The 12,941-nt window shown below is 42.5% G+C and overlaps 1 protein-coding gene across 3 annotated transcripts in view; it reads left to right on the top strand.

The window, feature by feature from the left end:
- MLLT1 (MLLT1 super elongation complex subunit) overlaps window positions 1-12,941 on the top strand; it is a 52,776-nt gene that overhangs the window by 23,016 nt on the left and 16,819 nt on the right. For 2 of the 3 annotated variants that reach the window (XR_012896729.1, XM_075903164.1), the window contains exons 4-7: window positions 1,706-1,849; window positions 4,098-4,223; window positions 6,510-7,056; window positions 11,968-12,063. Coding sequence is in view for 2 of the 3 variants with exons in the window: in XM_075903164.1 (XP_075759279.1) it covers window positions 1,706-1,849; window positions 4,098-4,223; window positions 6,510-7,056; window positions 11,968-12,063 (913 nt within the window). In the remaining variant the exon portion in view is untranslated. The remainder of the gene's footprint in view (window positions 1-1,705; window positions 1,850-4,097; window positions 4,224-6,509; window positions 7,057-11,967; window positions 12,064-12,941) is intronic. The other variant, XM_075903165.1, reaches the window with a different exon arrangement.

The raw sequence follows: 12,941 nt of genomic DNA, 5'->3' as shown, positions 1-12,941 counted from the left end.
GATGATGGAAATAAACGTATCAGTTTTACTTTTATGTACATCTTCACTTTCTGCTCTCCTGACATAGTATATGGACTCAATTGTAGGAGATGGTTCTCGCCTCCTCCCCCCATGGCACAGAAGACAAACAATATGCATGTTATCTTTTGTGAAACCTTTAACAACTAGCCAATTAGCCCATCATAAGATGGGATTTTCAGGTGTCTCCTCCACGTCGGTCTTCTCTCCTGAGCCTCCGGTCTCTCACTCCGTGTATCTCTCTCTCCTACTGCTCCCCCCCCCCCTCAGCTCTCCTCCGCCTCCTGCCTCTCTCACGTTCTCTTTTCCTCCCCCTCCTGCCTCTCACTCTCTCTTTCTGTTCTCCTCCCTCTCCTGCCTCTCACTCGGGAGAGAGTGGAGCCCAAATGGTCGCTTGCGCCACTTGCTCCCACGTGGCGGCCCGGCTGAGCAGCGCAGAAGTCAGCCAAGCGCCATAGCGGAAGGTGAGAAGGGGGAGCAGGGCGATGATGTTCACAGCCAGGGTGCGGGGCCTGGAGCTGCTGTCACACCGCACGTCACCACTCCGCCCCCTTTTGCCTCCCGCCATGGCACTTGGCTGACTTCTGCGCTGCTCAGCCGGGCCGCCATGAGGGAGCAAGCAGCCGTTTGGGCTCCCTCACGGCGACCCGGCTGAGTGGCGCAGAAGTCAGCCGAGCGCCATGGCGGGAGGCGAAGGACGTGACTCAGGCAACAGCGCCGCCCAGAGGGAACAGCCAGCATTTCAGCATTACAAAGTCATAGACATTGGGCTACTATATATATGATGTAAGCCTAGGGACTAAAATTAGTAAATGTCTGTCCTTTTGCTAACCTTGTATTGTAGCTTCAAGTATTACAAGGATGAGTGACAGAGGAAATGTGTGTCTCCTGCTTTTTCTCTGTGGAAAGGGTGCCATCCGTACTCTGCTTCATGCTGTCTGTGTCCCGTACTGCAAATGCATGAGAATTATCTTCACTGAGGCTGCAAGTGGAACAGAGCGAGTTGGCCACATATAGGAAAAGGGTCTGACTTGTATACAAATCCCAGACTTCATCAGCTAAAGATGGCTCATTTATAGTACTTGGAAAGCTGAAAAGACTAGGGCATTTGCCCATTCATGAGCTGCTTCTCCCCAGTCATCAGCTGCCATCCATCTCATTCTGTTGTTTCGAACAGGATTTTGCAAAGCTAAGACTACTTCCCTCACCATGACTAATCTTTCTAGAACCCTTGCCCCTTTGGAGTGCAGGAGTTGTCCTTTCTATAAATGATAAAGCAAAATGTGTTTCTGATGGTGATATTCTCCAAATGATTCTGCATTTGTACCAGATTGGTATGGATAAAATTTGCACTTCTTTGCTGGACCTGGGATGCCTTACAAAGGCTAGCATCCTTATAAACAGTCAGTTCTGGCAGGTGTTCATCAATATCTTTGTCTGTAGATTGTCACTCTAGGAAAAAAACTTCTGTCTGAAGTTTCTGGTGGGAGGTATTGGCAACTGTGATCATTGCAGGCATTCTGGAAAATGAGATATTTGTACCTAGTTTCTCAAAATTTTGTGATCCCAAGATGTAAAACTCTGTTATGAATGTGACATTCAAGTGTTTGTTCAGCATCCCTAGGATTGACCATTCGCCAAAACCTTGCCAAAAACTTTCACGAGTCTTCTGCTTTCTTGGTTTTAGGAGGAGCCGAAGAAAGTTTGCTTCACATATGACCTTTTCCTGAATCTGGAGGGAAACCCACCCGTGAACCACCTCCGCTGTGAGAAACTGACATTCAACAACCCCACGAAAGAATTCAGACGCAAACTTATTAAGGCTGGAGGGGTGAGTGCAGGAAGAACCAGGGATGTGAAGAGGCTTGTAGTGAAAAGGTGTAGCCTACTAATTCTGTTCTGGGGGTTCTCACTGTACTTGAAATCCAGCTATTTTCTTATTAACTTAGCTATTTGGATACCTTTATTGTATACAGTCTCAACTGGTCATTTGCTGCATTTGTCTTGGTGCCATCCCAAATCCTGGTTCTGATGACCTAACTGCAACACTACCAGCTGCAAGACGTACTTGTGTGGGTCATTGATATACTTGTATTTTCAGTTTAAATTTGTGTCTCTGTAGTATGAAGGCTGTAAACCTGTGACTGCAGAAACCACCCTGAGGAGGATGACTTTTTGTATTGGTCCATCTTGCTGTTCTCAGATTGTATGAGTTTCTTTTGTGAACTGGTTGGTATCAATAATGTCCTCCAGATGCACCAGTATAGAGCTGGAGGGTTAAGAAAAAAGAGATTCTGCAGTGTCTCTGTTCCTTTTTCTCACAAGTAGGCTTAATAGTTGGCCATTAAGTGGCCCTGCATCCAGACATCCCCTGCCTGTCACTTAGGAAGCAGAACAAGGGCAAAGTTTGGGGTGCCAGATTGTTTAAAGCAGGCTAATAGGAGAATTTGTCTTAGCATGAGAGAGATCATTTTCTCTGCACTACCGGTAGGAACCACCAGTTGCTGAGGGGAATCGAACCATGTAATCATGTCTGCTTTTTAAAAAGCCCATGTAGCATGCAATTTGTGGAGGGTTTAGAAACTTAAATTTGTAGAAATAGAGACTGAAATTAGAATGAAAGTAAATTTAGAGAGGCTCCAAATACAGGAGAAGCCAAGAAAGAGGAAAATTGAATTAAAGGAGAATGGGACATATGTGCTATCAAGATTACGTGATGGAAAATGAAGGCAAATAAAAGTGAAAGCAGAAAAGAAAGGAAAAAGTGGAAGTAAATAGTAAAAGTAAAGCTATGGCTAGCTAGAAAAGCTGCAGTGATAAAGACATGGGCAGCCACAATGGGTACATTATGGAATCTGTGGAAATTGGTACCTAAGGAATCAGTCACTGAATATTGTCAAATAGTTGTACATGGTCTAAGCAAGTTACCTTGTCCTACATTCCCTGTGAGACCTGGCAAATTCACAGTCTATTCTAATGTTCTAATATTTTGACATCAAGTCTTAGTCTTTTTCAGCTACAGCTATGTGACCGTGTTTTAGGCCTCAGCAGGTACATGACTCTTTTCCAGGTATTCCTAAATTAATTGCTAAAAAGGTTGTCTACCTAAACCCACCTCTCTGGCCTGGATGGTAGAAATAATCTTGTTCCAACAGGAAGATTGTCTGTAAGCGGAACAGCCTAGAAGTGGAGCTATTAATTTACTTATGGTTAGGATTAGGGTTCGTTCTAAGTCAGTCTATCCAGAACTTCCCCACAAGTCAGACATCCTCCTGCAATGAGGATAAAGAAGAAGTGGCTTATTTCTACCATAGAATGGTGCTGAGCACTATTTGCTTTTTAACACTTGTAATTTTTAGGGTTTTAGTCATGCATTTTTCTTACACATTTCTAGGATCATCAAATATTGGAGTAAAATCATGTTTGGGCAGTTATTTAGAAACTAGGAGGATCAACTGTGAGTCATGTCTGATGTGACACTTCAAAAATCTTATTAGTCCCATAACTCATTGTCAAAAAATGTGGAAAAGATTTCTTTCAGCCCCAAATTCTCAGTGGAATTACTTTAGCTACATACAGAGGAGCGTACAGACATTCTAACCTCTCGTGGCTGTCCACATGTTGTACTTCTGATCTTGCCATTTAACTAGTTTCCATGGATGTTCATTGGCTGAAAGAATCCAACTGTGTCGTGCTCTGTAAAATCTTGCTCTCCCCAATCCCCAGTTTGCCTCCAAACTATTTAGGGCATGGGAGAGACTTGTGCATGTTACTCTTGCTGTCTGTAGCCTCTTGTGGTCATAGCCTTGGTTAGGCATCCTGTTTGTACACAGGGTGCTGAAGTTCCCTTTCGTGGAACTGAAACTTCACATTGCTCCCAAACTTATCTGAATGTTCTTGGTTTTAGAAATTGTCATTGGAGCTGGGAGTGTTAGCTAGAATTATTCAGGAGAGATCTGACATTTTTAAAGAGAAAAAAGACCTGATAATAGTAGCCAAAAATGATCATAAGTCACTTTCTCATGTTAAGTGTCAACTTTCCTCCTTACTTGTATATAATTTCTCTTCTCTATTACTAGGTGATGGTAATGCCAGAAGGAGCAGAAACAGTGTCCAGGCCAAGTCCTGACTACCCTATGTTACCCACAATACCGCTCTCTGCCTTCTCTGATCCCAAGAAGACCAAACCATCCCATGGGTCAAAGGTCAGTGAGGCGTGCTATGCTGCATATATTATTGGAGTGTTGGAATACAGGACTTTGCTTCTGAAAAGGCATCTAAAAATGAAGTTTCCTCTGCAGTAACTAATTCTGGTTACTCTAAGAACATCTGGGATTTCTTCTTCCTTGCACTCATTAGTTAGTGCCCTGGGCAGTCTCTGTTATTTGAGCTGTAGGATTCCCTTCTGAGCAAGGGCTTTGTGACTTCCTCAGCTTCTAATGGAGGAGATGCAGCACTCAGTAACCTTTGTTGGCATCCTCTATACCTGACATGTTAAAAACCCTGTAAATGCCTCTTAGGAATCTAGGTGTTCTTTCTAGTAGCTCACCCACACAGGCTCTATTTAATGGCTACATGCTAGAGTGATGAGTGCTTTGGAGATTCATAGATGAACATATCCTTCTGGAGTCCCATTGAATCCACTGCTCCTGTATCTCTCTGTCTCAAGTCTGAAGGGCCTTTAGAATTCTTGTGACTTCATGGCCTCTCTGAAGAGAGTTTTTTTTTTTTTTTATTAAAGCAGACAAAATTTGGAAATATTTGAGCTAAGCCAACATGTTCAGTTGCTAGAGCTGATGTCTTTAAACTGAGCGTTAGTACAGCTTTCTTCATAAGTAGTTTCCCGTTATTATAACTTGTTTCCATAGAGTAATAGGATTTATCTTTTGCTCTCTGTCTCATGTAATAGCGGCAGTCAGAGTCCTGGAGGAATTCAACCTTGCAGCAGACAGGAGAGGTTGACTAGAGAATCAAAACTTACTCTAGCAGTGTGAGTGCTTGAGATGGCCATGCAAAGGGCATATGCTAAGCTGTACCTGCTCAAGCAACTGGTTTGAAGATTTTGATAGACTGCCTGCAGCAATAGCTAGTTCCCCAAGGCTCCCGAAGAAGGTGAAATTCACCTTCAGTCTGCACCAGCCTAATGCAGCTGACCTTGTATAGGTTTTTGTACATGGGAAGGGCAATTCCCTCCTGATTCCCACAGGCAATGTGCCTTGAAGTAGATTACATGTGTTCTGTGAGTCTGCATAGCTACAAAAATTAATGGCCAAGCAGAATGCTCAAATGACCTGAAAAAGAGCTCTGTCTGAGTTCAAAAGCTTGTCTCTTTCATCAACAGAAGTTGGTCCAATAAAAGCTACTACCTCATACACTGTATCTCTCTAATGGCCAAAGTGTTCATTCCATGCTACAATCCAGCCCTACTACCTGTTTTCTCCATTCTTCTAAACTTACTGTATTGTCTCCTGATCCTTATGTGATGCAACAGGGAAAAATGACTTTGAATCATGTATTACTTGTCTAATAGTGGCTGATCTGAATTTTTTTGGGCAGCAGATAGATAGAAAGTGCTGAACTGAGAAGAGAAACTATGACCTGTAAGATTGCTCATGTAGCCACTCTGTGCTGCTGGGAGAAAGCTCTCCTGGTAACGTAATAAAACCACCTAAACAAGCAAACAGGAGCAATGTGTGCAGAAGTGTCTCTCGCCAACATAGCACTGTGCACGCGAGCACTTATGCCAGCAAAACTTATATCACTCAGAGGGGTGGTTTTATCACACCATGAATGACACAAGTTTTCCTGAAATTAGGGGTAGTGTAGACATGGCCTAAATTTCTCAATTGTCTCATTCCAAACAGGCCCTCTTTCTTTCTCCAGCTTCCATGATGCACAACAGTACATGTGCACTAATTGGTAGAGCCCTGCATGGATACAAAATTTGTATCTACATCCACAAAAATGATCCATGGGTATCTGCATCCACATCCGCAAGTGCAGATACCCACAAATGTCTGCAGATTTGCAGCGCTCTACTAATTGGGGCCAGTCATCCAAAAGTGGCAAAGGAAAATGACTCCTCCTATTAGATAGGCTAGGTAAGTGTCTACTACGGTGTGGTGGTTTTGGTTTTTGTTTTTGCTCCTTGTTTGGCTAAAGATCTGCTGTAATAGAAGCAGTGGAGATTTTAGTCATTTTCCTAAGATCCAGCATAGTTTAATGTTAGATATGTAATGCATTTTTGGAGAGGCATTGGGTGGGATCACAGCTTGCTCTGACAGGATAAAAGATCTAATATGTCTCTTCCATTTAATTTTGTTTCTAAGATTTGCCTGTTTTAAAAGGACAGGTTGGTTTAAAAGTTCACCTTTTGTCTAACACTTACATGAGGAAAAGAGTCTCCACCACTGTCTGGAAATTTTAGTTATAGTGCTGTACAGAATTTCAGGCTTTTATATAGTTTCTGTGTTTCTGTCCCTAATTTTTAGGATGCAAACAAAGACAGTAGTAAAGCATCCAAACCACACAAAGTAACCAAGGAGCATAGAGAGAGGCCAAGGAAAGACTCGGAGAGTAAAAACTCCTCCAAAGACCTTGAACGAGAACAAAGCAAACCTTTGAAAGATTCCTCCAGGAAACCAGCTGAGAACAAACTGCCTAAGGAGGAGAAAGCACCTCCTAAAGCTGCTTTCAAGGAACCAAAACTGGCCCTGAAGGAGACCAAACTGGAGAACACTTCTCCAAAGGGTGGACCACAGCCAGAGTCAAAATCTTCCAGCAAGAGGCCCTCTAATGTGGAATCACCAAAGCCTAGTGCCAAAAAGCAAAAAAAGAGCAGCTCCAAAGGGGCGAAGAACATCCCAGGAACTTCTCCCCGAACCTCGTCTTCCTCGTATCCAGAGAAGAAACAAACCAAGGAGAAGATAAATGCCAAAGTGGAGAAAGTAAAAACTGAAAGCGAAGCCAAGGAGATCAAAAAACCCATGGAGATGGAGGAGTCAAATTCAGAGGATGAAACTTCTTTTAAATCCGAGGTGAGAGAGGGCTGGTGAGCATGCTGCTTGGGTTTCTTCATGAAAAAAGGTAGACTTGGTACAGAGTCTTTGATCTAGTCCTGATTTCAAGAGGATTAGGTCAGAGTGCATTAATGAACGGCCAATGTGTGTCTTCAGTCAGTCTCCAGCATGCTTAGTGTGGGGTGACTTCATACCTCAGCTTCCCAAAAATTGTTCATGTTGACAGGCCTTAAGGGAGCATTCAGTTTGGCTAATGCCCCATAATGATTCTACCTCAAGCAAAACTGCCTTATCTGTCCTACCCTAATTTAGCTACCGTTTCACATATGCAGTGCTACTCTGGGATTTGCCTATAAATCCCATTAACCTTGAAATTTCAGGCCAAGTTATATTCTGTCAACCTGATTGAGTTTCTTTGCAGTGACAGTTATGGTACATGGTGCAGATCTAGATGAGCCTTCATCTTCTTTGGTGATAACATCACAAAGTAATGCCCTGATCCTAGTTAAAGAACTTAGTAAATAATTTTTCTTTTAGAAAAACATAAATGCAAAAATGGACTGTAATGACTTGTCTGAGGCTGATAGCAAGAAGTACCATGAGGGAGGGCTCAGAAACTACCTGATGCCTGCTAGCTAAATTTTCTAAGCTGAGACTTCTTCTAGAGATGGACATTGGTTATGGCTCCTGAATCATCACAAGGCCTCCTAATATAATTAATCCCTGGTATAGGTTGGACCTCCCTGAGGTGGCACCCTTGGGACCTGACTGATCCTGGATGAGGGATTTTACTAGACATGGAGAGGTCATTTTTGGACCCCTGCCACCAGCCCCCCTGGCCCAGTTGCTGGCTTCCCAGCTGACTCCCCACTTCCTGCTGATCCAACTGCCCTGCTGACCCACTGGGCAGCCACTGCTGTGACTCTGCCAGCCAGCCTAAAGCTAGGGCTCTGGGCAGCCCCACACACCAGGGCTCCCTGGGCAGCATTGGGTTTTGGGGCTTCCTGAACAGCCTCGTGTGTTGTGCTGGGGCTCCATGAGCAGCCCTGCACGTTGTGCACCAGGGCTCCCAACCCTGCTGCTACACACTGGACAGCTCCGCTGTCAGCTCCATGCAGATATCCCTGTGGGGCTGGCAGGGCAGTGGACTCCTTGCTGCTGGCCCTCCAGCGGGACTTACTGGTCCTGCAACATTCATGCTGGACTAGAGAATCCTGTTTAAAGGAGTTTCAGCCTGTACTAATCTTGGCTGAAAAGGTTCCGTTTTCCAGTGTAGACGTCTAGTGCTGGAAGAAGCTCTGCGCTCTCTTTTCCTACCCCCTTTCTCCTATTATTTTGGGCTATACCTGCATTATGAGGTAGGGCGTGATTCCCAGTGCACATAGACATACTCATGCTAGTTCTCATCCGTGCTAATGTGCTAAAAATAGTCTTCAGGAGCAGCAGCGGCATGGGACTAGTACTGCTGAATAGAAGCCAATCTGAATCCCGTAAGGCACATGTTTGGCACAGTTGGCTCATTCTGCTGCTGCCTGTGCCAGCCCAACTGTGTCACTGGCTTTAGCAAGCTAGCTCAGATGGGAGGACAAATCTCACCCTCACTTCTAGTGCAGAGGTTGCCTTGCTAAATGGAAAGTTCCGATCATTCATTACCTCCTCCTTGTGTACTTCATTGAATTACTGGAGCTTGTGCAGTGCTCGCTCAGTGTGTTCTGTGACTTGTTTTTCTGCCTGTGTATTTCAGGCAGAGCTCCATGAGGACTGGATATCACATGCCCTCTTGCCAGTTTGGGTGGTTGTGGAAGAGGGCACTTTTTCCAAGCCCTGCTCTTTTCCTCAATGTTTTGACTGAGCATTAAACTGAGGAAGGGCCCTGGATACCTTGGTGAGAGCTCCATGGTGCTTGGAAAATTGAAAAAAGGGTACAAAGAGACTAGCATGTTGAATGCCTGTGCAGCCACTCAGTTTCCTGGTAGCGTCCATGCAGCCTTCTTTTGAGACCAGCTTTATCCTGAGCATAACTCACTACTTCCTGTTTAGAATGGAGCATAAAATGGTTAGCTTCCAGGGATGTTAGCATGTAGTTGTTTACATGATAAAACCTGGGCTCAACAGTTAATCCTAATGAATACATGCACACACACCCTACCCCCTTGCTGCATCTGTAGGTCTTTTAACATGTAGCAGAGTTGCAAAAGAGGATGAGAGAGAATGGCTTCATTTTTCCTTAGTGAAAGTTCAGCTTTCACAAGTTTAGGAAATTTTAAAACCATGACCTTTCTGGGGTGTTTTATTGCAGGTACACACACACAGATGGTTAGAAACACACATAGGTCTACCCTGGATGTGGTGGGGAAAGGCTGCTTGAAGTAGTAAGGGATCAGTTCTCAAATGCAGCAGGTTAGAGATACTGAGGAATATGATCGGAGGAAATTAGATGAATCAGTTGTTGTATAAAGACAAATATTTCACTCAGCTGTTAACTTCAACCCAGCTTTAGATTGTCCATGTTCACAATAATGAGACCAGTAAAACCTCATCCAGTAGCTATAAATGCAGCCCATAAAGACTCTACTTGACTGAGAAAAGTCATCTAATTGGAAAGTAGCTTTGCTGTAGTCACCTTTACTAGCTATCAACTTCCAAATGGCTTGTAGACCAGGTAGCTCAAGCAGGCTTTTCCCTGTGATCCAGTTAGGGTTGTTGGAAAGTCTGATCAAAAGGGGACCTATACTGTGTCCGGTCAGATGTATGTCAGGGGCTGCAGCTCCTGACCCAGGCCCAGAACAAAGAATGCCCAATTGTGGGGGAGGAGAGGATTTGAGCTATGGAGGAGGAGAAAGAGGAGTAAGTGGAATGGGGCCCTCAAGAGAAGAGGCCTAGAAGGAGTAGAGCTTTGGGGGAAAGAGATGGAGCAAGGTCCCAGCGCTTCTGCTGTAGTGTCTGGTTTTCAGAGATTAGAAAGTTGGAACCTAAGCACACCTCTTTGTTCAAGTGGAATACGTCTGTCATCTCTTCCAATGACCTCCAAGGAAGCAGGGGGACAGTATGAGTAGCATGGGATTTTTTGCTTTATTTTTTGTTGTTTCCTTGTTCTTGGGGAAATGTTGTTTGTAATCTAAGTGTGCCCAGCTACTGCAGTGCTGTTTGCCTCCCAAGTTTTGGAAATGGTGCTGATGAATGACCCCTTCCCTAAATAGTTGTGTGAGGGCCCAAGATGGTGCAGTGTACAGGAAAAAAACACCTGTTAGTTGGTCAGATACTAGATTATACGGGTAGCTCGCAGATCCAACTTCAAAAGCAGCACTTCCTGGTCCCAGCAATCTTGAAGGAGCTCTGCTGTAGGTCTTTAGTGTCTGCTTCCGCTTAAGATCTTATTTAACACTTGTTAGCTCTTATTTAATACTTCCCTGGTTTTGGTATGAGATGCATGCATCTCTGGTGTGCTAGATAATAAACCTATAAGATAAAAATATAACGAGAAAAAAAGCTGTCACCGCCTCCTTTGGTGTCCATGTCATTAACGCAAAGGTGTTTATTCATGAGTCTATTACCAGGATGGAATAAACTGTATTTAACCTTCCTTTTGAATTAACATTCTTGATGTTTCCTGGTATATAAAATATATTAACCAATAGAAAAGCAGGACTTTAAGACTCAGTATTCCATTGCATGAAATAACCATTGGCTTTCTAGGAGTAAGAACAAATTAACATGCTGTTTCCTGGAAGAACTACCAAGAAATAGCACTGCGTTCTGTTACTTAGAGGAACTTTAATAAATAAATCTAGACCTAAAGGACTATCTATTACAATAATCCTTACAGTGAGCATTTTTTTTTAAATTTCTGATGTTTTAGACTAGAATGCTTGATTTAGCCTTGACTGCCACCTTGTGGTCTCTGATAATAAAGAGCGTAAGTGTTCAGCAAATATCTGATGCTATACAAAAGATTCTACAAATATTTTAATACTTAATTTCCATATGTTACTAATAGCACCTATTAAAACTCCTGTTTACTTGTCACAATTTTATTCTGTTTGCTTCTTACATTTCTGTTTGGTTGTATGTCAGTAAAGTTGATTCCATCTGTTTGATCAGATTCTCAGTGTTGGAATTGCAAACAATGCAAGAGAATATTTAATTATGTTCATTGACAGTTTAAAAGATGGAAACATTTTTATTGATTTTTGGTCTTTGAGATAGTTTCTGTGAAAATCTAGTCAGGAGCCAAATCACAGTTTTCTTGTAAAGCAGTAACTGCTAGGCACGCTATAAAGATGTAATGTCAATTTAAAATATATAGTTCTGATTAGAAATAGTCTTAGTTTAAAGAATAATTTCAGCTATGAGAATTAAAGTAATATTAAAAATTAATTCATTTTCATAATTTATACTAGTTTATTTTTGTGCTTCATCTTTCACAGTGAAAATAGTAATTTCACATCCAGGTTGTCACATACTATTTCATGCCTTTTGAGATGGTATGAGACAAGGGTGGTGTGTATTGGAAGTGTGTGCTGCCACAGTTTCAGCTATCCTGAGGCTACATAATCCCAAAAACTGTCAGCCCAGAATAGGATGACCAGATGGCAAGTGTGAAAATTGGAACACTCTTTTCTTTTTTTAGGGGTGTGCAGGGTGCCGTTACCTATATAACACAAAGCCCCGAATATTGGAACATCTGGTCATCCTACTCCAGAAACTTTCACTCATATTAGTTAATTGAAATTACATCATAAATGTCTTTTGTCTTTTTTAATGAGAGAGAGGTGCTGTAGATAAAATGAGATTGTTCCATTCTATGTGAAGTTCTTGAGCATTGCTAGATCATGTTGCGTTTTGGTCTGTCTTGTCTGTGGATTGAAAGGTTAAGATTTTTTTTCCTCTTTTTTTTTTTCTTCTTCCTTTTTCATTTACCTTCTATGGGGGGTGAAGTCTGTCCACTCCAGTCCTTCCAACTCCAGTTCCAGCTCAGATTCCAGTTCTGACTCGGATTTTGAACCATCTCAGAATCACAGTCAAGGTGTGTTGCAAGAAGTGATATTCTTCAAAAATCTTCTCACTTGGTTTATGTAAAGTGTGTGTTTGGATTTTTTTTTTTTTTACCAAATGTTACAGTCCAGGAATTCCCCAGAGGGGTATGATAAAGGCTAGTACGGGGGGGGATATGATAGAAATCTATAAAATAATGAATGATGTGGAGAAAGTGAATAAGGAAGTGGTGTTTACCTCTTTACATAATGCATGAACTAGGGTCACCCAATGAAATTAATAAGCAGCAGGTTTAAAACATAACAAAATACTTCTTCACACAGTGCACAGGCAGCCTATGGAACTTGTTGCTAGGGGATGTTGTGAAGGCCAAAAGTATAACTAGAGTAAAAAATATTTTGATTGATTGATTAAGATATGTTCATGGAGGATAAATCCATCAATGGCTATTAGGATGGGTATCCCTAGACCTTTGATTGTGAGATACTGGGACTGGATGATGGGATGAATCACTTGATGATTGCCCTCGTTTTGTCATTCCCTTTGAAACATCTGGCTTTGGTCACTGTTGAAAGACAGGAGACGAGGTTAGATGGGCCATTGGTCTGACCCACCATGGACATTCGTATCTTCTCCTTTTCACACCACCATATAACTGACAGTCATTGTACTGGATTCCTTGAGCCTATCTAAGGCCATCGACCTAACTTGGCTTTGCTGAATGGAATTGATGCATGTTGAATTTACTGTGTGATTCTCTGCAAGAGAAAAAGTAGTAACTGATGTGTTTGCCATAAACAAATGTGTTGCTCTGGTATTTAATCTGTGGGCATTGAATATATCTGGAATTGCCTTTTTCCTTCACCGTTTGTTGGCTTCTCTTTTATTTAATCTTTAAGAACTTTGTGA

Source organism: Pelodiscus sinensis, chromosome 19 (genome assembly GCF_049634645.1).
Source record: "Pelodiscus sinensis isolate JC-2024 chromosome 19, ASM4963464v1, whole genome shotgun sequence".
Taxonomy (NCBI): Eukaryota; Metazoa; Chordata; order Testudines; family Trionychidae; genus Pelodiscus; species Pelodiscus sinensis.
This window is presented reverse-complemented; position numbering and strand designations above follow the sequence as displayed.